This window comes from Nomascus leucogenys, chromosome 10, assembly GCF_006542625.1.
Source record: "Nomascus leucogenys isolate Asia chromosome 10, Asia_NLE_v1, whole genome shotgun sequence".
In the NCBI taxonomy this organism is placed as follows: domain Eukaryota; kingdom Metazoa; phylum Chordata; class Mammalia; order Primates; family Hylobatidae; genus Nomascus; species Nomascus leucogenys.
This window is the reverse complement of record NC_044390.1, coordinates 68883178-68908243: the sequence shown is the minus strand read 5'-3', so window position 1 is coordinate 68908243 and position 25066 is coordinate 68883178. Positions and strand designations below refer to the sequence as shown.

The 25066-nt window shown below is 40.1% G+C and overlaps 1 protein-coding gene and 1 non-coding gene across 3 annotated transcripts in view; both read left to right on the top strand.

The window, feature by feature from the left end:
- GNPTAB (N-acetylglucosamine-1-phosphate transferase subunits alpha and beta) overlaps positions 1-25066 on the top strand; it is an 86191-nt gene that overhangs the window by 52819 nt on the left and 8306 nt on the right. For both annotated transcript variants that reach the window (XM_030821276.1, XM_030821277.1), the window contains 12 exons: positions 6879-7040; positions 7450-7629; positions 7844-8014; positions 9887-10010; positions 11749-11952; positions 12728-13827; positions 16236-16435; positions 16653-16872; positions 17857-17970; positions 20303-20388; positions 20657-20755; positions 24461-24628. In XM_030821276.1, the coding sequence (XP_030677136.1) occupies positions 6879-7040; positions 7450-7629; positions 7844-8014; positions 9887-10010; positions 11749-11952; positions 12728-13827; positions 16236-16435; positions 16653-16872; positions 17857-17970; positions 20303-20388; positions 20657-20755; positions 24461-24628 (2828 nt within the window). The remainder of the gene's footprint in view (positions 1-6878; positions 7041-7449; positions 7630-7843; positions 8015-9886; positions 10011-11748; positions 11953-12727; positions 13828-16235; positions 16436-16652; positions 16873-17856; positions 17971-20302; positions 20389-20656; positions 20756-24460; positions 24629-25066) is intronic.
- Positions 12523-12626, top strand: LOC115837100. Its single transcript, XR_004032139.1, has one exon. It is a non-coding gene; the product is annotated as a U6 spliceosomal RNA (small nuclear RNA).

The window sequence follows — 25066 nt, the reverse complement described above, 5'->3', positions numbered from 1 at the left end:
TTTCCACAGTTCACTCTCCCAGTGGGAGATTTATTTGGATTTTCAGAGTTGTCTTTGTGGAGGCCAACACCTCTCAGAGCATCAAGCTAATCACACATAATGTTCTTTGAAGGTTGTTTTCATAATTCCAACACCTGTGATCAACTTCAGGGACTAGGACTTAAGATTTTTAGAGACTTAGAGAGAAAATGAGAAAGAGGAAGAACAGAAGCAGTGTCAGCATTTGAGTCCAGGCCTCGAGTGACTTGCTTTCCTTAGGCTCTGCTTCCTGATTACATTATGAGTACTCTGAGAATGAAGTTTCCTATCACTGGGTTCCCAACCAAACAAAACACCTTTTGTGTGTATGATGAGCTCCAAATAAGAGTTTATACAGAGTGCCATGAGAACATCTGGGCTTTAGGTGTACTTGGGGTCAAGGCAGGCTTTGCATAATAGAAGCATTTTAGCTGGGCCCTTAAACAGAGCAGCCATTCTCCCAGCAGAGAAGGGAGCAGAAGAGACCATTCTATGTAGAGAGAACAGCCTGAGCAAAAGGACTGGAGGCCTGAACGTAAATGGTGTTTTCAGGGAACCAAGGCAATGGTTTCTAGCACAGGCAGGGATTTTGGTGAGGATGAGATTGTAAAGACAGGTTGAGGTCAGGTTGAGAAACGTCTCTGTTAAGAAGCCTAGATTTTTTCCTGAGGGCCAGGGGAGGACACAGTCTGATCTGCTTCTAAGGAACATAACAGGGAAAGGTGTGGTAGGAAAACCAGTTCAGCTGCTGCTGCCATAGGCCAGTAAGACGTTCCCATGCAACAAGTTCCTTGGCAGTGGGATGCCAACGATGGAAATGGTTCCAGAAGCATCTGAGAGAAACACTCAACATCACTTGGTGACTTACAAGCTATTCAGGAGGAGGAAGGGGAGAATGAAAGGGGAGGTGGACCTCTCTGGTGAAGATGGAAGTGATGGAATTAACCATACTCAGAGCTTCAGTGGCAGAAGCAAGTGTCTTTTGGCAGGAGACCCAGAGCTCAGTTTCGGATGTGTTGCATTAGGGGTGTACGTGGTATGTCAGAGGAGAGGGCTGTTAGGCATTGGACTCCAAGACTTGAACTGTTGAACCACTTTGCCCTCCCAGGTTCCCCCAGGAGGCCTTTGCTATGGCCTGTGACCCTGGAGCCACCTAGGGCTCAGCTCAGCTCTGCCCCATAGATTCTCACTAGGCCACGGGTGTCTCAGGACAGGTACTGCCCTATTCACCTTTTTACCCTTAGTGATTACTTGGCACTTAGGGGGCTGCTTAAGGAATGAGCCATATGCAGCAATGTCTTGGGATATATAGGGAAACATTTTCAGCAGTATGATTATTCATAGGAGTCACTCTGGGCACAGAAATGTGTCTTTGTACATTGTTGTATATACACAACAACTAGGCCTTTGTCATCCTGTTTAGAACAAAACCTGAAGTTTTTTGTTTTTGTTTTTTTTCCTGAGGCAGGAGTGTGGGACTTGAAAATAGTTTCATTTGTAAGATAATGGATTTGAATTCATAAAATCTTTTGACTGTAGTCTTATAAATCAGTCTTTTCTGTAAGAGGCTTTCTAATTTGAGATACCTTGAGGTGGGTCCTTTAATGATCTGATTAATTACTCTCTAATTTATCTGTATAATTTTTGTGTATGATGGACACAGAATTCACCTTTTGATAGATCATCAGTCCTTATTTTCAGATCCCTCTAAATCATTTTGTATCCATAGACATTTTCATTCATGGTGGGTTTTTGCATTTATTTTTTGATTTTTGCTTTTGTTCACTTCTTTTTTAAACATATTTTAGAGCAAGTGGGAAATCTTCCCAAAGCTGCCAAGTGCATTCTCATGCTAGGTTTCTTTCAATTATAGTAGTTGCTGAGTGAGTGTGCAAAAGGTGGAGGAGATGTAGACCCTGCCCTCAAGCATTTATAGTCACATTTTGGAAGCAGCGTGTGTGTATAGAGTTGGCAGTTGGAAACAGGAAAGGTCTGTGTGAGTCAGAGACATGGGGGAAGTTTTCAAAGAGAAAGAGGCTGCGCTGGGTTCTTGAAGACTGAACAGGTGGTTTGTGCAGGCAGGGTGGGAACAGCATATTGTCCTGCATGGACTCTGCCCCCCTCAAAACTCTGGTCAGGGCCTAAGGTCACAGTAAATTGTCATAGTTTTGTACTAATGCCTTTTCTTTTAGATAATTCTCTGAAACCACCGTGTGCACTTGTTCTTTTAAAGCATGGTACCTTTTTCTTTTTTTGTTTTATTTCTAAAATAAAAAAGCTTCAGTAGATGAAACAACCAACTCTGAAACTGATTAAGTTTTAGAAAACTACCAGGACATATTAAGATCTAGTAGCGGCCGGGCGCAGTGGCTCATGCCTGTAATCCCAGCACTTTGAGAGGCTGAGGCAGGCAGATCATGAGGTCAGGAGATTGAGACCATCCTGGCCAACATGGTGAAACTCCATCTCTACTAAAAATACAAAAATTAGCTGGGTGTGGTGGCACGTGCCTGTAATCCCAGCTACTCGGGAGGCTAAGGCACGAGAATCGCTTGAACCCAGGAGGCGGAGGTTGCGGTGAGCTGAGATGGTGCCACTGCACTCCAGCCTGGTGACGGAGTGAGACTCCGTCTCAAAAAAAAAAAAAAAAAAAAAAAAAAAAAAAGATCTAATAGCTTTGAATTGTTGAATCACTTAAAGCACTAATTTGGTTTTCAGTTGATGTTAGCAGACATGTGGGTTTTTTTTCCTAACAGATTTTTAATGATTTTAAATCAAATTAATCCAAAATAAAAGTAGATTACACCTTCTGAATTTGTAAGCACTTTAAAGTTGTTAGGAATATAACTTCTAATAGGAAAGCCTTTGTTATTTTGGATTTGCATGTTCTTCTAGACCAAGTTTTCTCCACCTTTGCACCATTGACAGTTTAGACCTGTTGCCGCTATCCTTAGGGGACTGTCCTATGTATTGTAGGATGTTTAGCAGCATCCCAAGTCTCTATCCTCCAGGAGTATTTGCAGATATGTGATTGTTTAGACAACTTGACGCAGCCTTTCTTTTTGGCATTGAAAAATGACCAGTTTGGTATCATGATTTTTAACTAAGGCTTATCTTAAAATACAACTATTTTGTCTGCCTCAAAAGGATACTTTCTCTTTTGCACTCATTATTTTTCTTGACTTAAAAACATGCATTCAAACTTATGTTGGCTACTATTGTTTTTAAAGCCAATTTTTAAATATAGGCTACAATGCTGAGAACAGTAGAACGAACTGTTTAATATTCTCATAATAAGCAATATTTTAAAGTGGTTCTATATATTTTATATTAATATACTCTAATCTTGCCTTGATAAATCATTTATAGAATTTAAAAGCGAAGGTTATGTACACTGTTTTTTCAATTCTTATATCTTGTGACTTGGTCAGTTATACTGAATTATACTGAATTTAATACTCCTGGGATTGTTTTATCATCCCTGTCCTATGTTATACAGTGTACAAAATGTAAAATGTTAGATTTGCTTCCAACATATACATACATATGTCCATATTGTATCTAGAAGTTTAACTGTGAAGTATCAAGCACTTGAAATCTGGTTTCCATACTGTCATGCCATTGAAATTGGTCTCCATTGACCTACTAGTTACACATTCCACTTAATTTTGTTTCTTGTCCCTTAATTTTGATGCTTGTTGTCTTTAGAAATATAACAGAATTAACATTTTTTTCTGAATTAACATTTTTTTCTCTTGGGTTCTACAACACTGCTTCTCCTGACCGTCATCTATATTGTCTTTCATTGACTCAAATTGATCCACCAGTTGCTCAGTCATTGTAGCCTACCCAGGCCCTGGCCTCAACCACCATTTAGTTCTCCCTCTGTCTGTCTTCCCTTGCCTCATACTCCTACAAGTACCAGGTGTATCAGTCATGTTATTCTAGATGATGCTGCTAGAACAAACATTCAGGAATCTCAATGGCTAAAAACAACAAAGCTTTATTTCTTAGTCATGCTACATGTTGTTCACTGTGGGTCTATAGGGAGTGGATGTAGAAGTTGTTCCCTTTTGCAGAAACTTATAATTTATGTAAACTTAAAATTTAAAGTAAGATGCCATTTATGGAGGCAGTTGCCCACAATTGCCCAAGCCACGAACTCCAGCCTTAGGCACAAACTACAACTGCTCTTCCCACTACCTTCTCTCTTCTGACAAAAGTAATGATGATGTCCAGGATTGGGGTGCCACCTAGTGGCTGTCAGAGGGTACTTCCCCACCCTTTTTACAGTGGCAGAAAATCTTTCTCATACATCTAAGTATTACCTTAACCTCATTAATTTTCATCTCTTTCCGAATTATTGTATACTTACTATAGAAAAGCCTCTTCTTGCTCTTTTGTGCATATATAATTAGAAACCAACCCTAGGCAAGGCTGCTAATAAAAGAATAGTTTTAGTGATATACCTTCTTATCAAAGAGCCAACACAAGTTATGAAATTAAACTAGACACACCCCTTCTTCGAGGTTACGCCAAGCCAGCGCCTGAGCCTGAAACTGGCCTGCAGCCCCTCAGCTTCACCCACTGCCTTCCGACCCTGGGCCTTCGCAAAGTGAATAAGCCTCGAGACTTCGTGAAAATGTATAAGCAGGATCCGAGCATTCTGCAAACCGAGGAAATGTGCTTCCTGAGGGAGCAGGTGGAGAGCATGGGGGTGAAGTACCATGTGCTACTCAGAAAGCTATTATAAATCAGAAGAAAATATCAAGGAATTAAAAACAGGTAGTAAGAAGGTGGAGGAAAACATAAGCACAGACGAACTATCAAGTGAGGAAAGTGATCTAGAAATTGATAATGAAGCTGTGATTGAACCAGACACTGATGCCCCTCAAGAAATGGGAGATGGAGGTCATGCCCAGTGGCTCACGCCTGTAATCCCAGCACTTTGGGAGGCCGAGGCGGGCAGATTGTATGTCAGGAGACCAGCCTGGCCAATGTGATGAAATCCTGCCTCTACTAAAAATACAAAAAAAATTAGTTGGGCATGGTGGTGCTTGCCTGTAATCCCAGCTATTCGGGAGGCTGAGGCAGGAGAATCACTTGAACCCGGGAGATGGAGGTTGCAGTGAGCCGAGATCACATCACTGCACTCCAGCCTGGGCGACAGATTCAGACTCCATCTCAAAAAATAGAAATAAAAGTAAGTAAATAAATTATTCTAGAATAGTGACTTTTTCTCTCCAGGGAGCCCTCAGAAATGCTTTGGGGTGCTGTGAGAGGGAGGAAAGGAACAAGAGAGGCCAGAGGGTGGACAAGGACCCAGGCAGACTACTAATCCCCCTGTGTGGCCTGCCTCCCAATACCCAGCACATATGCCGAGGCAAGATGGTGACTCAGTGAGAACCAACTTAGTGAGTGCTAGATATGTGCCAGGCACTCACTAAGTAAAAGAGTTAAAAGTGATGAGTCAGGAAGACAGTTACATGCATCTGCAGGTGCTCACACATGCACCTGCACCTAATCTGTGAGAAGAGTTAATGGCCTACATAATAAGGGGAAAAGATATAAATGAAATTTCTAACTGTCACCTCTGGTGTTTTGGACTACATACACTCAGGAAACTGCTTAGAAAATGAGCTAAGAATAGTCATGCAGCAAATAGAAGAGCTCAGAATAAGCTCATAATAATTTGTGTTTGCTTCTGTTTTATAGATTGAGAAGACCATAAGCTCTTTTAGAAGTACTAGTTCAGCAGAAGGATTTTACTGTCCTACATTTGTGGTTTTCAGGCCTCTCCCCTTTTCCTGAGTGATGAAAGCCTCTTCATAGGAAGTTGTGTGATACAGAGTCAGAACAAAAAACAGATAAAGAGTGGTGTGGACTTTGGTAGGGGTGGCAAAGCCTGTTGGTAGAACTTGATGTTTGTAATGTTCGCTCTTAGATTTATGATTGCCCCAAAAGCTTTGCCCCAAAAGGTAGTTTTCCCATGGAAGCACTTCAGGCAGTCCTGCCGAAGATGCTTCTCCCAGGCATGTGGCACAAAAGCTGTTCAGACACCCCACTAGCAGATGTGCTTGTCACCAATTCCAGCAAGGTTAATTACATTGCAGGTTTTTTGCCCAATATAAGCAGATTGGTAATATTCTAGAAGAAAAGTCACAGAACTGTTGGCCAGCAGGCGTACTTGCAAAGAAGTCAAAAATCATTTGAGCCAACATTGAAAAATTGGGGAGATTTCATACAACAGTTGGGGATTCTTGCCTCTCAGGAGATCTGGAAGCACTTGGTGCCATTGAGTGGTTGCAGCTTTCAGATGGCTCTGAGGTATCCAGTTTGCCACTGCCTTTACCACTCCTTGTTTTTAGATGCCTGTTTTGTTAACATTCATTTGGGAAATGCATCTGGTCTGTGTAGGTCTTTTTGTTAATGTTTTGATATTGTCTTACCATTTCAAGATTAAAGATCAGACCGGTTGCAGTGGCTCACGCCTATAATCCCAGCACTTTGGGAGGCCAAGGCAGGTGGATCACCTGAGGTCAGGAGTTGGAGACCAGCCTGGCCAACATGGCGAAACCCTGTCTCTACTAAAAATACAAAAATTTGCCGGGCTTGGTGATGCAGTCCTGTAGTCCCAGCTACTCGGGAGGCTGAGGCAAGAGAATCGCTTGAACCCGGGAGGTGGAGATTGAGGTGAGCAGAGATCGTGCCACTGCGCTCCAGCCCGGCGACAGAGTGAGAGCGAGACTCTGTCTCAAAAAAAAAAAAAAAGGAAAGATTAAAGGGCAGACTGGGAATTTAAAGGTGCTTCATCCTTGAGATTCAGTCTTTTCATGTGTAATCCCCTTGTTATTTGATAGTTGCAGTTGTATTCAGAGGCCAGTGTAGCACTTCTAAAACTGAATAACCCCAAGGATTTTCAAGAGTTGAATAAGCAAACTAAGAAGAACATGACCATTGATGGAAAAGAACTGACCATAAGTCCTGCATATTTATTATGGGATCTGAGTGCCATCAGCCAGGTAAGGGATGCACAGAAGCTTTTACAGCCCAAATCAAGGGTTAAGATGTTAAAAATGTGTAAGTTACTATATTAGAAGAGGGAAGGGGACTTACAGAGAGGTGAGTTGATTGGAATTTTTCTAATTTTCCAGTCACTGCCATTGGTTTGGTATTAACTGAAGTGACCTAGAATCAGATCCAAGAACCTTCTTTATAAAGTGTGTTAGAGAAATGCTGTCTCTTTGAATTTTGGGTTTAAAAATATATATACTGAATCTTTTGCATTTTTTGTAATGTTTAAAATTAGTACTCCATCTTTAAAAGTCTTCCAGAGCACCTTGAGAGCAGATGGGCAGAAGGAAAGGACAAAGAGGAGGAGGTATGACTTAAGGGTATTTCACATCTTCATATGCCAAGTGTTTTTCTCAGTCTAAGCAGGATGAAGACATCTCTGCCAGTCGTTTTGAAGATAACGAAGAACTGAGGTACTCATTGCGATCTATCGAGAGGCATGCACCATGGGTTCGGAATATTTTCATTGTCACCAATGGGCAGATTCCATCCTGGCTGAACCTTGACAATCCTCGAGTGACGATAGTAACACACCAGGTACAGGACTTTCTAAAAATTACGAGACTGTGATTTCTAATTCTGCTCTTTTAGTGTGGTACAGGGATTTCCATAATTTCATTCTCTTTACCCTTCTACCTCCATTTCTGCCTTTCTTTAGCTCTTCATTGCCTTCCCTTCCTTCCTTTCAAAAACTAAACCAAACCCAAACAGCTCTCATTCACTCTGTTTTTTTGTTTGTTTTTGTTAAAAGGATGTTTTTCGAAATTTGAGCCACTTGCCTACCTTTAGTTCACCTGCTATTGAAAGTCACATTCATCGCATCGAAGGGCTGTCCCAGAAGTTTATTTACCTAAATGATGATGTCATGTTTGGGAAGGATGTCTGGCCAGATGATTTTTACAGTCACTCCAAAGGCCAGAAGGTGAGTGCCTAAGAGGAGGGGGGATATCTAGCGTGGAAGTCACTTAGCAAATCAGAAAATCAGTGCACATACTACTGTAGTCAAATATCAAACAGGCCAGACATGGTGGCTCACACCTGTAATCCCAGTACTTTGGGAGGCGGAGGTGGGTGGATCACTTGACCCTAGGAGTTTGAGACCAGCTTGGGAAGCATAGTGAGACCCCTGTCTTTACAAAAAGTAAAACAAGTATCTGGGCCCGGTGGAATACTCATGTAGTCCCAGCTACTTGGGTGTCGGGGGGCCGTGGGGGGTGTAGGGGGTCACTGGCCAAGATGGGAAGATTGCTTTAGCCTGAATGCTGAGGCTGCAGTGAGCTGTGATTGTGCCACTGCACCCCAGCTTGGGTGACAGAGTGAGAACCTGATCTTGAAAAATAAAATAAAAAAATATATATATATGAGATCAAATAATCATTTTTGAGTGCTAAGCTTAGAAGTCAACAATTAAGAAGGGAGAACACTACAATTAGAAATTTGCTTTCCTACATTCTTAGACACTCAGGACCCACACTTTTTCCCAACCATCTAAATGTTCTACTACGATAGCAGAAAAGGCAAAATCACTGTGAAACAGAAAATCATGGTTAGAATGTCAGCAAAATGGTCAAAATAAAAAGTTAACTCAAGTTAGTGCTCAAAGCTGTAGATGAAATTTCATTTAAGGCAGCCTGTTGCACTCTAACTTTGTTGAGAGGTAGGATGGAGAAGTGGTTAAGAGTGCAGACTTGGGGCCAACTCTTCAGGATGACCTTGGGCAGTGGCTCTACCTCTGTGTTTTCTGTCTGCATAGTGAGGAAAGTACAAATACCCTTGTAGCGTTGTCAGAAGGGTTCAATGATAAGTTAGAGACTTATCACCGTAAACTTTTAAGTTATAAAACTCTGCAACTGTAAGTGCTAATAACACAAAACTACTTTGTCTGTTATTGTTTATGCTACCCAACCAGGCCCATTCGCCTGTTCCCCTGTTGACCTGTCTCCTCTGTATCAGATTGTAGGGCTCAAAGTTGAGCTTGTGGCTTAACAAGGGGACAAACAAGATCAATGACTGTGCGGCGCTTTTCCTGCTGACAGGTGTGCCTTGGTGCTGAGGAGTGTGAGCATAGGAGGCTTAAATCAGATAGGATAGGGAAGAAAGCCCATCCGAATTGACATGTACTGTGAAGAACAAGTAAGAGTTAGTTTAGGTGAAAAAAGACATTCCAATTAGAATATGCAAAGGCACAGAGATTTTTAAAGAGGAGTGTGTTTTTTTTCAATGATTTCAAATTTAAAAAGTAACCGTGTACCCCATCACTCATTCTGAGAGCAGGTGAATGCACAGCTCAGAATGCTGTGCCAATTAATTTATCACAGGGCCTTAAGCCTGAAGATAGAGGATATTATCTCTCAGCCTTGAGACAAGATTATGCACAAATACACTAATGAGCTACTGATACTTGTTACAGAAAAGCAGTGACTGTGCATATTTCCCACCAGCTTTGACATGCTTTGGTACTTGCAGTCAAGTCTGGCATGGTGCTACTTTATTTCATAGTAGATTATCAAAGCATGTTGTGAGAGACTAATCCATGAGTTGAATCCTTGTCTGCTTTCCTTGAGTAATGGAAAAAAAGTAAATATGCTCAGTAAGAACGGTCAACGCAGCAGGATCTAAACAATGACTATAGGTACAGGCAAACTTAAAGCACTTGTGAGTGTGAACACTCAGCCCTTTGAAAATTTTAATCTTTCTAGAGACTTAATTTCTTTTTATAAAGGGAATCTTAACTCAAGAATAAAACGTATCAGAAGCCAAAAGTCATTTTATTTTCTCTTTGGTTTTATTGTAGGTTTATTTGACATGGCCTGTGCCAAACTGTGCTGAGGGCTGCCCAGGTTCCTGGATTAAAGATGGCTATTGTGACAAGGCTTGTAATAATTCAGCCTGCGATTGGGATGGTGGGGATTGCTATGGTAAGGATGTGTCAAACTGTAATTCGTTCATTTTTATGGAATATATTCTTCTTAATTATTATTGAACATGTGCTATAGGCTTAACCAAACATTCTTTATGTATTAATAAAGAATCAGTAATGCTGGGCATGGTGGCTCATGCTTATAATAATCCAGTGCTTTGCAAAGCTGAGCTGGGAGGATTGCTTGAGGTCAGGAGTTCAAGACCAGCCTGGGCAACATTGTAAGACCCCATCTCTATAAAAAAAAAATTAGCCAAGTGTGGTGGTGCACACCTGTAGTCCTAGCTACTTGGGAGGCTAAGGCAGGAGGATCATTTGAGCCTAGGAGTTAGAGGCTGCTGTGAGCTGTGATTGCACCATTGTACTCTAACCTGGGTGGCAGAGTGACAGCCTCTCTCAAAACAAACAAAAAAAATCAGTAATCAATGGACTCTTTGGTGCTCCCATGTGGCCCAGTTTATTTATTGTTGAGGGCATTGAACAAGAGAAAATACACTTGAAAATGTCTTCTTATTTAAAATATGAAAATCTGGAATACACTTAGTTATATAAATCCAAGAGCAAGAATCACTCTAACTGGTTCTTATAGGAGCTCACTGCTGGTAGCTTTCAGCAGCAGATTGTGATAGGTCACAGAATTACTAAAGAGTTGCAAAAGAAATAAGTATTTTCTCTCCTCAGCAGCTTTTCCCTCTCCCTCACATAGTTATATTTTGACTTGTTGATAATAGCAATTTGTTATATTTACTTACTGCCTTTCAATTTATAAAGCATTAAATTTATAGAGCATTATTCATTATATTCACTTGAATTTTGTTTGTTACCTGAGAGAGAGTAAGTATGTACACAAATGTTATCATCCCCATTTCCATATGAAGAAACGGATTTGGAAATGTTTGAATATTGGAGAAAACAAAGCTTCAAGTTGTATTTCAGTCAGATATGTCAGATGCGCTTTAGCTGCGGAGAGAGAATACAGATGTGCAAAGCAGATCTGTGTAGACCAGAGAAGTCAGTCTCTACTGGAACATTAGCATTTGATAACAAGGGGTATCAAACATGATACCCACGTTTGGACATGTTTTTGGCAATTCTGATAGTCACAGTCTTTGGAATAATCTCTTCTTGTTTTCGTGCTCCTCCATTTCTGTCAGCACGTGCCCCTTGAGCAAATGTAAGGTCTGTACTTGTAGGTTGCACAGCTACAAAATGCCAAGGCCTGTTCATCACGCTTCTGTCAAGTAACTCCCTTTTAAGTTTATTTTCTTCTTAATGTATATGAGATCTTCTACTAAAGAATGAAGTGAACCTTTTCTGACTAAAACTACACATCAACCTTGAAAACATTAATATGAAATAAGGAACTGTCTTTTCCGTTTTTTGTTTGTTTTTTGAGACGTTTCACTCTTGTTGCCCAGGCTGGAGTGCAGTGTCGTAATCTTGGCTCAATGCAATCTCCGCCTCCCGGGTTCAAGCAATTCTCCTGCCTCAGCCTCCCGAGTAGTTGGGATTACAGGCGCCCACCATCCCGCCCAGCTAATTTTTGTGTTTTTAGCAGAGATGGGGTTTTACCCTGTTTTGGCCAGGCTGGTCTCAAACTCCTGACCTCAGGTGATCCAGCCACCTCTGTCTCCCAAAGTGTTGAGATTACAGGCATGAGCCACCGCGCCCAGTCCAGAACTGTCTTTCAAAATTGTAATTACAGCAAGAATCCCTCTTCTTCCTCCGCTCTACAGGTAACAGTGGAGGGAGTCGCTATATTGCAGGAGGTGGAGGTACTGGGAGTATTGGAGTTGGACAGCCCTGGCAGTTTGGTGGAGGAATAAACAGTGTCTCTTACTGTAATCAGGGATGTGCGAATTCCTGGCTCGCTGATAAGTTCTGTGACCAAGCGTGCAATGTCTTGTCCTGTGGGTTTGATGCTGGCGACTGTGGGCAAGGTATGTTTACTGCCAAACAAACAAGAATGGGAGGATAAAAAATCCTTGACAGGTAGAGAGAGTTTTGAATGGCTTTTGTTATTTAAAATATGATTCTCTGTGTATCCCTTTTCCAGCCTTGCATTCAAACTAGTTTTAAAAGTAAGAGAACAACATAAATCACTAAAGAGGATCTTTTTCTGTTATTGTTGCAGTCTGGTGTTTTGTTTTGTTTGGACCAAGCAGATTTACCTTAGCTGAAAATAGGTGGTGAAGTTTTAATTTGGAAACAAAAAAGGATATCAATAATTCGTTAAATAAAGATGGTTCAAATACTGGATTTTGTTGATAGCGTATTAATGGAGTTTGTTTTGTCAGAAAGTTTTTTTCAAATGGATAAAAAGATGGAAATTGATTATTGTAATTTATTGTTAAGAATCATGCCATATCTCTATAGTGAGTCAGGATCACTATTTCACAGTAATTATTGTGACCGCCTCAGATAGTGAAATGAGCCCTATACCAGTAACTGTTGTATTAGGATGTCTGATTATTTTGAAATTAAAGTCTCTCTTAGAAAGTGAAAACTCAGTGCTTACTTCAGCAGCACATATACTAAAATTAGAACAGTTTAGGCATTAGCATGGCCCCTGCACAAGGATGACATGCAAATTCATGATGCATTCCCTATTATTTTTTTTTAAAGAAAGTGAAAACTCAGACTCAAAGAATTAAAGGAAAACAGAGGAAAAATGCCTAGTTAAAAAAAAAAAAACCTGTTTGTTTTTTCCTCTAGATCATTTTCATGAATTGTATAAAGTGATCCTTCTCCCAAACCAGACTCACTATATTATTCCAAAAGGTGAATGCCTGCCTTATTTCAGCTTTGCAGAAATAGCCAAAAGAGGAGTTGAAGGTGCCTATAGTGACAATCCAATAATTCGACATGCTTCTATTGCCAACAAGTGGAAAACCATCCACCTCATAATGCACAGTGGAATGAATGCCACCATAATACATTTTAATCTCACGTTTCAAAATACAAATGATGAAGAGTTCAAAATCCAGATAACAGTGGAGGTGGACACAAGGGAGGGACCAAAACTGAATTCTACGGCCCAGAAGGGTTACGAAAATTTAGTTAGTCCCATAACACTTCTTCCAGAGGCAGAAATCCTTTTTGAGGATATTCCCAAAGAAAAACGCTTCCCGAAGTTTAAGAGACATGATGTTAACTCAACAAGGAGAGCCCAGGAAGAGGTGAAAATTCCCCTGGTAAATGTTTCACTCCTTCCAAAAGACGCCCAGTTGAGTCTCAATAACTTGGATTTGCAACTGGAACATGGAGACATCACTTTGAAAGGATACAATTTGTCCAAGTCAGCCTTGCTGAGATCATTTCTGATGAACTCACAGCATGCTAACATAAAAAATCAAGCTATAATAACAGATGAAACAAACGACAGTTTGGTGGCTCCACAGGAAAAACAGGTTCATAAAAGCATCTTGCCGAACAGCTTAGGAGTGTCTGAAAGATTACAGAGGTTGACTTTTCCTGCAGTGAGTGTAAAAGTGAATGGTCATGACCAGGGTCAGAATCCATCCATGGACTTGGAGACCGCAGCAAGATTTAGATTGGAAACTCACACCCAAAAAACAGTAGGCGGAAATGTGACAAAAGAAAAGCCCTCATCTCTGATTGTTCCACTGGAAAGCCAGATGACAAAAGAAAAAATCACAGGGAAAGAAAAAGAGAACAACAGAATGGAGGAAAATGCTGAAAATCACATAGGTGTTACTGAAGTGTTACTTGGAAGAAAGCTGCAGCATTACACAGATAGTTACTTGGGCTTTTTGCCATGGGAGAAGAAAAAATATTTCCAAGATCTTCTTGACGTAAGTAACATCCAGCCTCATTCTTTCTCATGCTCAGGAAGAGTAAATAATCTCATGATAATATCATTATAGCTACCATTTATTCAGCACTTCCCTGTGCCAGCCATGGAACTAAATGCTTTTCTTACATGGTTTCATTTAATTTACCCAATAACCTAATAATAAAAAATGTCATATGAAGGTATTTATTATTGCTATCCCCATTTTGTAGTTTAGGAAACAGCCCAAGTGTGAATGAGTAAGAGATTTAGCCAGGGGCGTACTTCGAGGAAGGAGAGCAGGAAGTGGCATGTTGTCTTGTCTTGACGTTTCAGATATGGTATTATTCCAGCTTTACTGATGAAAAACCCTGAAGTTCAATTAACTTCATTAGCTTCCCCAACATTACAACAGCAAATCAGTGTGAGCCAAGCCTCAAAGTTGGACTGCTTGTCGCCCTGTACCATGGCTTCACTGTGCTGTGGCGTCATCTGTACCTCTCCTCAGTGCTCTCATGGTGCTAACCACTGGGGAATGCAAGATGACGGGAACATAGCCACTGCTCATGGAAACTCAGGGACCAGTAGAGAAGACAAATTTGTGGGGAGATAACTGTAGCAAAGAGATGTGTCTGTGTTGAGATATGGGCAAGAAGTTCAGAGGGAGGACTCCTTAGCTCTGCCTAGAAGTACTAGGGAAGGCATACAGGAGGAAGTGCCCTGTGGACTGACCTTCGAAGGGGTGGGAGTTGACAGGCCAAGAAAAAAAGTCATACAGTCTGGGCTGAATAGTGAAGGCACATAGCCACGAGTGGGTGTTAGGCTGGGAGAAAAGAGAGTGAAGGAGGAACTATGTTCTCACCATTTTAGGAAGTATCTTGTGCCTTGCACATGAGGCATTTACAGATTGTCTAGTGAAGGACTGCAGTGTTCTTGACTATGTTTATTTCCTCAGTTTCCCCCATTTTCTTTCCTTTTTTTTTTTGAGATGGAGTTTCACTCTTTTTCCCAAGCTGGAGCGCAATGGCATGATCTCGGCTCACTGTAGTCTTTGCCTCCCAGGTTCAAGAGAGTCTCCTGTCTCAGCCTCCTGAGTGGCTGGGATTACAGGCACATGCCAGCATGCCTGGCCAATTTTTTGTATTTTTAGTGGAGATGGGGTTTCACGATGTTAGCCAGGCTGGTCTCGAACTCCTGACTTAAGGTGATCCAGCCGCCTCGGCCTCCCAAAGTGCTGGGATTACAGGCGTGAGCCACCGTGCCTGGCCTCTTTCCTTTTTTTTTTTTTTTTTTTTTAATTTACAAAAGCATTATAGGCTAGTAGTAAAAATTGCAAGCAATTCAAAAATATACAGTAAATAAAGGAAAGTTCTTCCTTCTTCAGTGTCCCTCCTGGAGATAATTGCTATTAATAGTTTGATGGGTATTCTTCCAGTATTTTTCTATAGCTATGCAAACATACCTATATGTATGTATCGTTATATATATAGAAATATATGTATAGTGTAAATTTACATATATTTCCCTGCAGTTGCCTTTTGATGTAGTAGTATGTGGGCAAATGCCGTTATTTATTTATTTATTTATACCCATGCCAGTGCCATTATTCTTTTTAATAGCTGCAGGGTAGTTATTTCCAATGTTTTGTGATTACAAATAGTGTTGCAGTGAATACTCTCTTACATATATCTTACATTTCAGTGAGTTTCAGTTCTGCAGGTAGAATTAGCAGGAATAAACTTTAAATATGTCTTTCTGAAATGTTGCACCACTTCATATTTCCACAAACAGTATACAACAGTGCTGCTTGTTTCACTGCAGTCTAACCAACACCAGTTAATATCAGTCTCCTTACATTTTTATTTTTATCAGTTTGAGAAGCAAAAATATTTCTGTAAAGTGTTTGAATGCTTTGCCAATTTTCTTTGCCTATTTAGTTCTGCCACTGACTGGTTTTGATTTTATAATATTAAAACGATTATAAGATGAAACCAAATTTGTTTCTAGTCCTTGTGCTTAAAACTCAAGGACTTGCACATTTGATATCACCTGCAGAAATAGCTTGATATTGAAAGTACTATCAAATGTATATGTAAATAAATTTTCTAAATGTTGCATTGAATTGGCTTTGAAATCTCACAATCAGTGACCAGTCCTTGAAGAATACCCTCCATATGTGACTGTTGTTATGTAGATCTCCATCGTACAGCTGTTGTTCTCAAACCAATATTGGTGATACTTGCACTGAAATCCAGTTGAGTCCCTCTAAGTCCAGTTTAGATCCTTAAAGTGACCTGTTAACATGTATTTCATTTGCTCCTAATGAAGAGTTCGTGACTAGTTATTACCACATTATATAAAATGTTGTAACAAAGTACACTTATGCACTAAACATAATGCTGAGAGTTACATGTAGAATTCTCTTTTCAGGAAGAAGAGTCATTGAAGACACAATTGGCATACTTCACTGATAGCAAAAATACTGGGAGGCAACTAAAAGATACATTTGCAGATTCCCTCAGATATGTAAATAAAATTCTAAATAGCAAGTTTGGATTCACATCGCGGAAAGTCCCCGCTCACATGCCTCACATGATTGACCGGATTGTTATGCAAGAACTGCAAGATATGTAAGTCTTGCTCGTGTTTGAGTTGTTTGCTTGCGTTCAGAACTAAGGCTACTTGAAATGTGCATATTTACCATGCTAAATTTATGGCTCTAATATTTGAGGACTAATATGTTAAAGGTATTATCTAAGTGGGAAAGAAAAAAGTCCATCTCTGCAAATGTTAGATACGGTACATACTTTGAATATCCAGAGTTCGTAATATGTTATATTTGGACAGGTTCCCTGAAGAATTTGACAAGACGTCATTTCACAAAGTGCGCCATTCTGAGGATATGCAGTTTGCCTTCTCTTATTTTTATTATCTCATGAGTGCAGTGCAACCACTGAATATATCTCAAGTCTTTGATGAAGTTGATACAGACCAATCTGGTGTCTTGTCTGACAGAGAAATCCGAACACTGGCTACCAGAATTCACGAACTGCCGTTAAGTTTGCAGGTGTTGTATTGTCTTATTCTAAACTTTTTGATGTTTTAAATTAGAATTTTTAAATTCTAGTCAGGCGCAGTAGCTCACACCTGTAATCCCAGCACTTTGGGAGGCCGAGGCAGCTGAGCTCAGGAGTTCGAGACCAACCTGGGCAACACAGTGAAACCCCGTCTCTACTAAAAATACAAAAAATTAGCCGGACGTGGTGGCATGCGCCTGTCATTCCAGCTACTTGGGAGGCTGAGACAGGAGAATCGCTTCAACCTGGGAAGTGGAGGTTGCAGTGAGCCAAGGTGGTGCCACTGCACTCTAGCCTGGGCAACAGAGTGAGACTCTGTCTCAAAAAAAAAAATAAAATTTTAATTCTGACCATGTCTCTTTTTCCCCTACATATTTTAATTTATTGCAAGTAAAAATAATTCTTAATATTTACTGTGGGTATTCATAGCTAGTCTGTTTTAGTGCTAGAATTATAACCAAATTTGAGGTTCGTATTTTATGAAATTACTTTTTGCAGGTTTTCAGTAGGGATTCATCTTGTAGTGTCTGGAAAAGAGCCAGACCATACCTGCATATGAGATTCTTGTGGTATATTCATTCTAGGACTTCAGGTGTGGCTAGCTGGAGATCTCAGCCAGGCCCCTCCTTCATGGCATCCTCTAGTCCCAGGAGTAGGAAACTCACTAATGGGGGTGCCCAGATGAATCTAGCTGCAGGGCATGATTTCTCCTGAGCTCTGGACCACCTTGTGTAAATGGGTATCTCAGAGGCCAGAATGTTCTTTGAGATGAAGATGAAATATTTGTGTTGGCATTGTCTCATTCTGCTCTTCTTAGAGCGCCTTTATCGTAAGAATCATGCAGTCAGACTCTCTTTGAAGATAGCATTTAAACCATTTTTGGAAGCTTTCACTTAATTTTTATTTTTAAAACCACAGTCATTACCTACAATGCTTATGTATAACAGGTTTATCTTCTTCTTTTTCCTTGTTAGGATTTGACAGGTCTGGAACACATGCTCATAAATTGCTCAAAAATGCTTCCTGCTGATATCACTCAGCTAAATAATATTCCACCAACTCAGGAATCCTACTATGATCCCAATCTGGTAAGTGGAATGGGTTACTTTTATGTACAACAGAAAGTACATCCTTATCAAGTGTTACTTACAGCATTTCTGTATAGCACTTTAGAACTAGAAGCAGGCTCTATGGTTTTATATGTCTTTGTTGCAAAATAGTAGCACAGGTAATCCGAATCATTCATAGTTTGCTTTGGAATCTTACTGTTCACCCCATAGATGCGTAATTTGGATTTGTTGCTTATATTCCATAAGCGGATGTCCTGTTTACTAAGGGTGACAGAAAATAGCCCCAGAGTATTCTCATTGGCCAGAGAGAACAATCCTGAGGTTTGACAATCAAGGAGATATTCATCACATGGAATGTCATCGTTCATCAAAGCTGAATTGCTTTAATGCTGGCACTTTACTTCATTTTACCAGTAGGGGCAGTGGGTGATTAACACACGACTACATTGGAATGTCATTTGGCTGAAATAATTGAAAGACTGTAGATTATAAGAGACATTTTAGTTTCAGAGAAGTTATAATGTGAAGAAAATCATAGAAATGATGAAATGAATATAATACAGCCATTAATCTGCTAATTTTTTTTTAGCTTTATTTTCAGGGCTCTTTTTCACAAAGTAATCGTTTTTTTTTTTTTTTGAGATGGAGTCTCGCTCTTTCACCCAGGCCGGAGTGCAGTGGCACTATCTCGGCTCACTGCAAGCTCCACCTCCCAGGTTCACGCCATTCTCCTGCCTCAGCCTCCCGAGTAGCTGGGACTACAGGTGCCCGCCACCACACCCGGCTAATTTTTTGTATTTTTAGTAGAGACAGGGTTTCACTGTGTTAGCTAGGATGGTCTCGATCTCCTGACCTCGTGATCCGCCCGCCTTGGCCTCCCAAAGTGCTGGGATTACAGGCGTGAGCCACCGCGCCTGGCGAAAAATTCTTATATAATAAAATTAGGTGGGGAAAATAATGGGTACTACCATATAGGCAGTATGAGTTGAACTATAAAAATCCTCTAAGTACATATACAACACACATACCCCAAAACACAACCGAAATGACAGTAGGTTAAATCACAGGTAGTTTTTAATATCCTTTTTGTACACTAGAATTTTTCGTATTTTCTACAATGAGTAGATTTTGCTTTCATAATCAGAATGAAGTGGTATTTTTAAAAAATTACTATCTTGCAAATCTTCAAGCCATGTATAAATCATGACTGCAGATAGGACACCACCTCCCTTCATGAGTAGACACAGTGTGACAAGTGGAGCCATTGGTGGTGAAAGAGGTCAGCATAGGAGCCATCAGAGCACATAGTATGAGTGTTGCCTATCACATGTAGATCAGTTTAGCATATGGCATGGGTTAGTATATGGATATGTGCCACTGAAAAGCCAATTCTCTAAATGTGCTAAGACTTAACATTACCAAATTAATAAAGTTGAGATAAATAGAGGAGTAAGACCTGGTATCAGCCTTAAAGGAATTTGCTCTAGTGGGATTGGCAGATAGGAATCAGCAGGTCAAAAATGAGACTAGGGCTGGGCACGGTGGCACATGCCTATAATGTCAACACTTTGGGAGGCCAAGGTGGGCAGATCACCTGAGGTCAGGAGTTCAAGACCAGCCTGGCCAACATGGTGAAACCCCTTCTATACTAAAAAATACAAAAATTGGTCGGGTGCGATGGCTCATGCCTTTAATCCCAGCACTTTGGGAGGCCAAGGCGGGCAGATCACTTGAGGTCAGGAGTTCGAGACCAGCCTGGCCAGCATGGTGAAACCCCGTATCTACTAAAAATACAAAAATGAGTTGGGTGTGGTGGCGGGTTCCTGTAATCCCAGCTACTTGGGAAACTGAGATAGGAGAATCACTTGAACCTGAGAGGTGGAAGTTGCAGTAAGCTGAGATCGCGCCACTGCACTCCAGCCTGGGCGACAGAGTGAGACTCCGTCTCAAAAAAAAAAAAAAAGAATGAGACTATGAGACTATTTGTGGGTCAGGAATTCACCAGATGCCTCACACAGAGCTGGTACGCAGTCAGGCTGATAACAGAAGAGCAGCTCGTCTGTGTACTTCAGCAGTTTATTTGGGGTTTTTGGCATGATCCAATAGGATAAAGTACTTCAGGTTTGGTTTGTGAAAAATGCATTATAGACTTTCTATTATATAAATGGTAGTAATTGTTTGCCAGTATGTTCTTAAAGATGAAAAAGATGTATATGTAGTCACAGTTGGTGTTTTTCTTACCTCCAGAGAGAACAGAATCAAAGTTTTAAAAATCAGAACTTAGATTAGGACTAAATTGCCCTAGTTTCAGCTCTGATGTGATATCTGATCTACTTATATTTTCTCATAGCCACCGGTCACTAAAAGTCTAGTAACAAACTGTAAACCAGTAACTGACAAAATCCACAAAGCATATAAGGACAAAAACAAATATAGGTAAGTAGTACACACATACTCCCTTTGTTTACTATAAGAGTAATCACAAAGGTCTGGCTTTTTCATAATTCTACAATATTTTGTCTATTAAGCACTGTTCTAAAATTTAAATGAGATTGTTTGCTGTAGTAGTATTAAAAGTTTAAGTTACTTAAACATCTGTGGATGTTGAGTCCACTACGGTTTTAAAAAATGTATTTTCTATTGAAGTTTTATTTTTTATATCCATGTAATTATTTAAACTCTTCAAATACGTTTTGATAATTAGGTTTGAAATCATGGGAGAAGAAGAAATTGCTTTTAAAATGATTCGTACCAACGTTTCTCATGTGGTTGGCCAGTTGGATGACATAAGAAAAAACCCTAGGTACTGATTTTTATATATAATTTTTAATTATGCAAATAAACCTGAGTAAAAGGACTGGAGAGAAGGGAGTAGCTTATTTCTGTATCGAACAGACCAAAAGGCCTAACAGTGGAGGCAGTGTTGGAGCTGGGGGTTGAGTGAGAGATAGGAGTTGCAAGTTGAGGTAGGGTCCCCCATGCAGAGGGATGAGCCTGAACTTCTAAGAACTGGGTTCTATTAATAACAAGCTGTTCAGGGAGACCCAGGGACAGATCGCATTGTGGGGAGGTGAGGCCAGGCAGCTGGGACATTCTAGAAATGCCTTTTTAGAATTGTGGCATTTCTAAAAAGGTACTTCCAGAACAGTTGTTCAGATGGTTAGATTTGTCTCAGCAATTCAAAGTAAAGTTGAGATTGGCTGTTGAGGAAAAAGGAATGCTACCGTAAATGTGAACCTTAATCCAGTATACTCCAGCCATCCTTTGGGGATGAATAAATTTTCAGGTTTACCTAAGCCTTAACAATTTCTTTACTAGCCCCTTAAGTGTTACTTTAGCAGGTTTGATAAAATGTGCTAAAAATACGCATTTTTGAGTTTTTAACTTTAGTGGGAAATAGGTGTTTCATCAACTTCTTTGGAAAATAAAGACACTGGCATATAAACTATATTTTTTTGAGACAGGATCTCACTCTGTTGCCCAAGCTGGAGTGCAGTAATGCAAACACAGCTCACTGTAGCCTCGACCTCCTGGGCTCAAGCAATCCTCCCACCTCAGCCTCCTGAGTAGTGGAACCACAGACATGAGCTGCTGCACCCAGCTAAAATTGAGTATTTTTAATTTCTGAGTCTTTTAAATGCGTTTGGAGGTCTTTAGTTTTACCTCACTGAAGTTAGGATTTTAATTATAAATAATCAAAGATGTGAACCTTATAGACATTTTAAAGCCATTATATTTTTTCTACAAATCCTGTTCTTACTTGGAGGAGAAAGAAATTGGAATTTTCAAAAAAAAAAAAAAATCTTTAACACCTATTTAGTGTCTTCAGTAATCCAGTAAAATACTTGATTTTTTACAAAATGTTCCCCAAAAGCCAAGCAAACCATAAGCTACAATAATTACCCAGCGTACAGCCCTCTTTGCATATGCTGTTCCCTCCACTTAAAGTTTACTGTTTTAATTTCTTAAAATAACTTTAGCTTTTAAGAACCAATTTTGATGGGAGTACAGACTTCCCCTCATTTTCTTGATGAGCTCTCTCCGTCATGTGTAGTAATAATGTGAGAATTTGCAGTTTTTAGTTGTAGCCTATACTTTTAGGTCTTTGTGCCAATTTGAAATTTACTGGGTTAGAATATTCATAGACATTTTCATGGTACTTAAAGGGACAAGGGTTTAGTAAAAAGAAACATAGCAAGCCAGGCTTTTTCCATAGTTTGCCAGGCCCAGCTGCCTCTCGTGTACCTGAACAGATTTTATCATAACCCTTGTTTATGTTGTTTTGTTTTATTTTGATGAAGGCTTATTTTAAGTCAGGCATGGAAAACTAGACTTCAGACTGACTTCAGCTTTAAGGACATGTTTATCCCGTTAACAGGGAGTCTGGGATAGACAATATCTAGGCTTTGTTTTTCTCTGACTTTCTTAGCTCTGCTTGTGGTGGCTTCATCGTCAGGCCACAGACCATTAATACATTCTAGAACTTTAACATTGGTTAAATAATACCATCTAATAGCCTGCCTTCAACCTTTCCCCAGTTGCCTCCAAATGCCCTTGATAGCTGTTGTCTGCCTCTTTTGTTTGTTTTTAATCCAAGATACAGTCTCAAGGCTCATATATTATATTAGGTTGACATAGCTCTTTAGTATCCTTTAATTTAAAGCAGTCTCCAGGTTTGGAGAAAGATGAATGAGCTTTCACATACCCCTCACTTGTCTTCCTTCTTCAGAAGTGTAGGCAACAACTGAAACTTCCTTCTTCAGTAGAAAGACAAGTGATTTATATTTATTTACTTCCGTTTATATTTGACCTTGTTTCATCTAAACACACCCACTCCATCACTGCTACCTGATTAATATTAAGTGAATCTCAAACATTGTATGATTTTAGCTCCACATTTTTTGTATGTGTCTCCAAAATATAAAGATTCTTAAAAATATAACCACAATACCATTATCACCCTAAAAAAATCAATAATGATTCCTTCATATGACCAACTACTTTGTCAATGTACACCTTTCACTCCTCTTAACTTTCATAAAGACTTACGTGTTTCTTTGGTTTTTAAGTTTATTGGTTTGAAGTTAAATCTGTGGGTTTTCCCTCCATCTCTCTTTTTTTAACCATATAATTTTTTGCATGTGTATATGAAGAAATCTGATTATAGATTCTATAGCTATCTTATACTTTGTCCTTCTCCGATTGAATCCTAGTTGTTTAACAAGTTTCTATGTCTCTTGTATTTCCCATAAATTGGTAGTTGGATCTGAAGGCTTTATCAGGTTTGTTTGATTTTTTTTTTTTTTTTTAATTTTGGTGAATCTACTTCAAAAGTATTGGCCTACCTACAAGGCACTTTAATGGGCCCTTAGTTTAGTGACCTTTGCCTTGAAAGGAACTTGAAACAAGCAAGGAAGCACCACTGTAATCTGCTTTTTTGCCAGAACTGTAGCATCTTACAGCTTGGTTAGAGACATAGTAAGCAGAAATTACCAAATTCATATAATCTGTAGCTATAAGGCACTGTCTCTCTCTCTCAATTACTTACATGATTTTTCTTTGTAATATAACTATCATTTCAGAGAACTTGGTTTTGATTTTTTTTTTAATCTTTTTGAGACAGAGTCTCACTTTATCACCCAGGCTGGAGTGCAGTGGTGCAATCTAAAGATTGCTCACTGCAACCTCTGCCTCCTGAGTTAAGCAATTCTTGTGCCTCAGCCTCTCGAGTAGCTGGGATTACAGGCGTGCCACCACACCCGGCTAATTTTTTTGTATTTTTAGTAGAGACGGGGTTTCACCGTGTTGGCCAGGCTGGTCTCAAATTTCTGACCTCAAGTGATCAGCCTACCTTGATCTCCCAAAGTGCTGGGATTATAGGCATGAGCCACTGTGCATGGCCTTCAGAGAACTTGGTTTTAGGTACTTATGGATTGTCTTTCTTTTTTTTCCTCACTGCAGCCCCTGCCTCCCGGGTTCAAGCGATTCTCCTGCCTCAGCTTCCTGAAGAGCTGGGACCACAGGCACGCGCCACCACATCTGGCTAATTTTTGTATTTGTAGTAGAGACGGGCTTTCGCCATGTTGGTCAAGCTGGTCTCAAACTCCTGACCTCAGGTGATCTGCCCACCTCTGCCTCCCAAAGTGCTGGGATTACAGGTGTGAGCCACCATGCCTGGCCACTGATTGTCTTTGCTAGCTGCCAACAAAATATTCTAGTCAGTTAACTACATTTATTGAACAATTAATTCAGGACACTCTAAAAGGAAGTCATTAAATTAATTTACTCCCATAGCTAAAAGGCCATCTACCCTAGTTCTCTTGTTTTATAGGTGAGGAATATCTAAAGAAAAATTTTATAGAATATCATTCCCCCAGAGAATCATATCAGCAAATATACCAACTTGGGACATAAGTCCATTTAAGATATATTTGGAATCCACATCCTTGTTTTGTTAGGTCAGGATTATCCGTATGTAACTAATCACCCTGGCTCTCTGTTATTTCAGGAAGTTTGTTTGCTTGAATGACAACATTGACCACAATCATAAAGATGCTCAGACAGTGAAGGCTGTTCTCAGGGACTTCTATGAATCCATGTTCCCCATACCTTCCCAATTTGAGCTGCCAAGAGAGTATCGAAACCGTTTCCTTCATATGCATGAGCTGCAGGAATGGTAAATTCTCATGTTTTATATATGCATGTGTGTGTGTGAGTGTATACATGCGTATGTATCTATATGTTAGTGATGAAATTTTTTTTTATGAAATTTCTCTTTTTTTTTTTTTTTTTGAGACGGAGTTTCATTCTTGTTGCCCAAGCTGGAGTGCAATGGCACAATCTCAGCTCACTGCAACCTCTGCCTCCTGAGTACAATGATTCTCCTGCCTCAGCCTCCTGAGTAGCTGGGATTACAGGCATGTGCCACGAAGCCCAGCTAATTTTTTGTATTTTTAGTGGAAACAGGGTTTCACCATGTTAGCCAGGCTGGTCTCGAACTCCTGACCTCAGGTGATCTGCCCGCCTCGGCCTCCCAAAGTGCTGGGATTACAGGTGTGGGCCACCGTGCTCGGCCAAAATTTATTTAACATGTTATTTGCTCTGTAATTTCTTT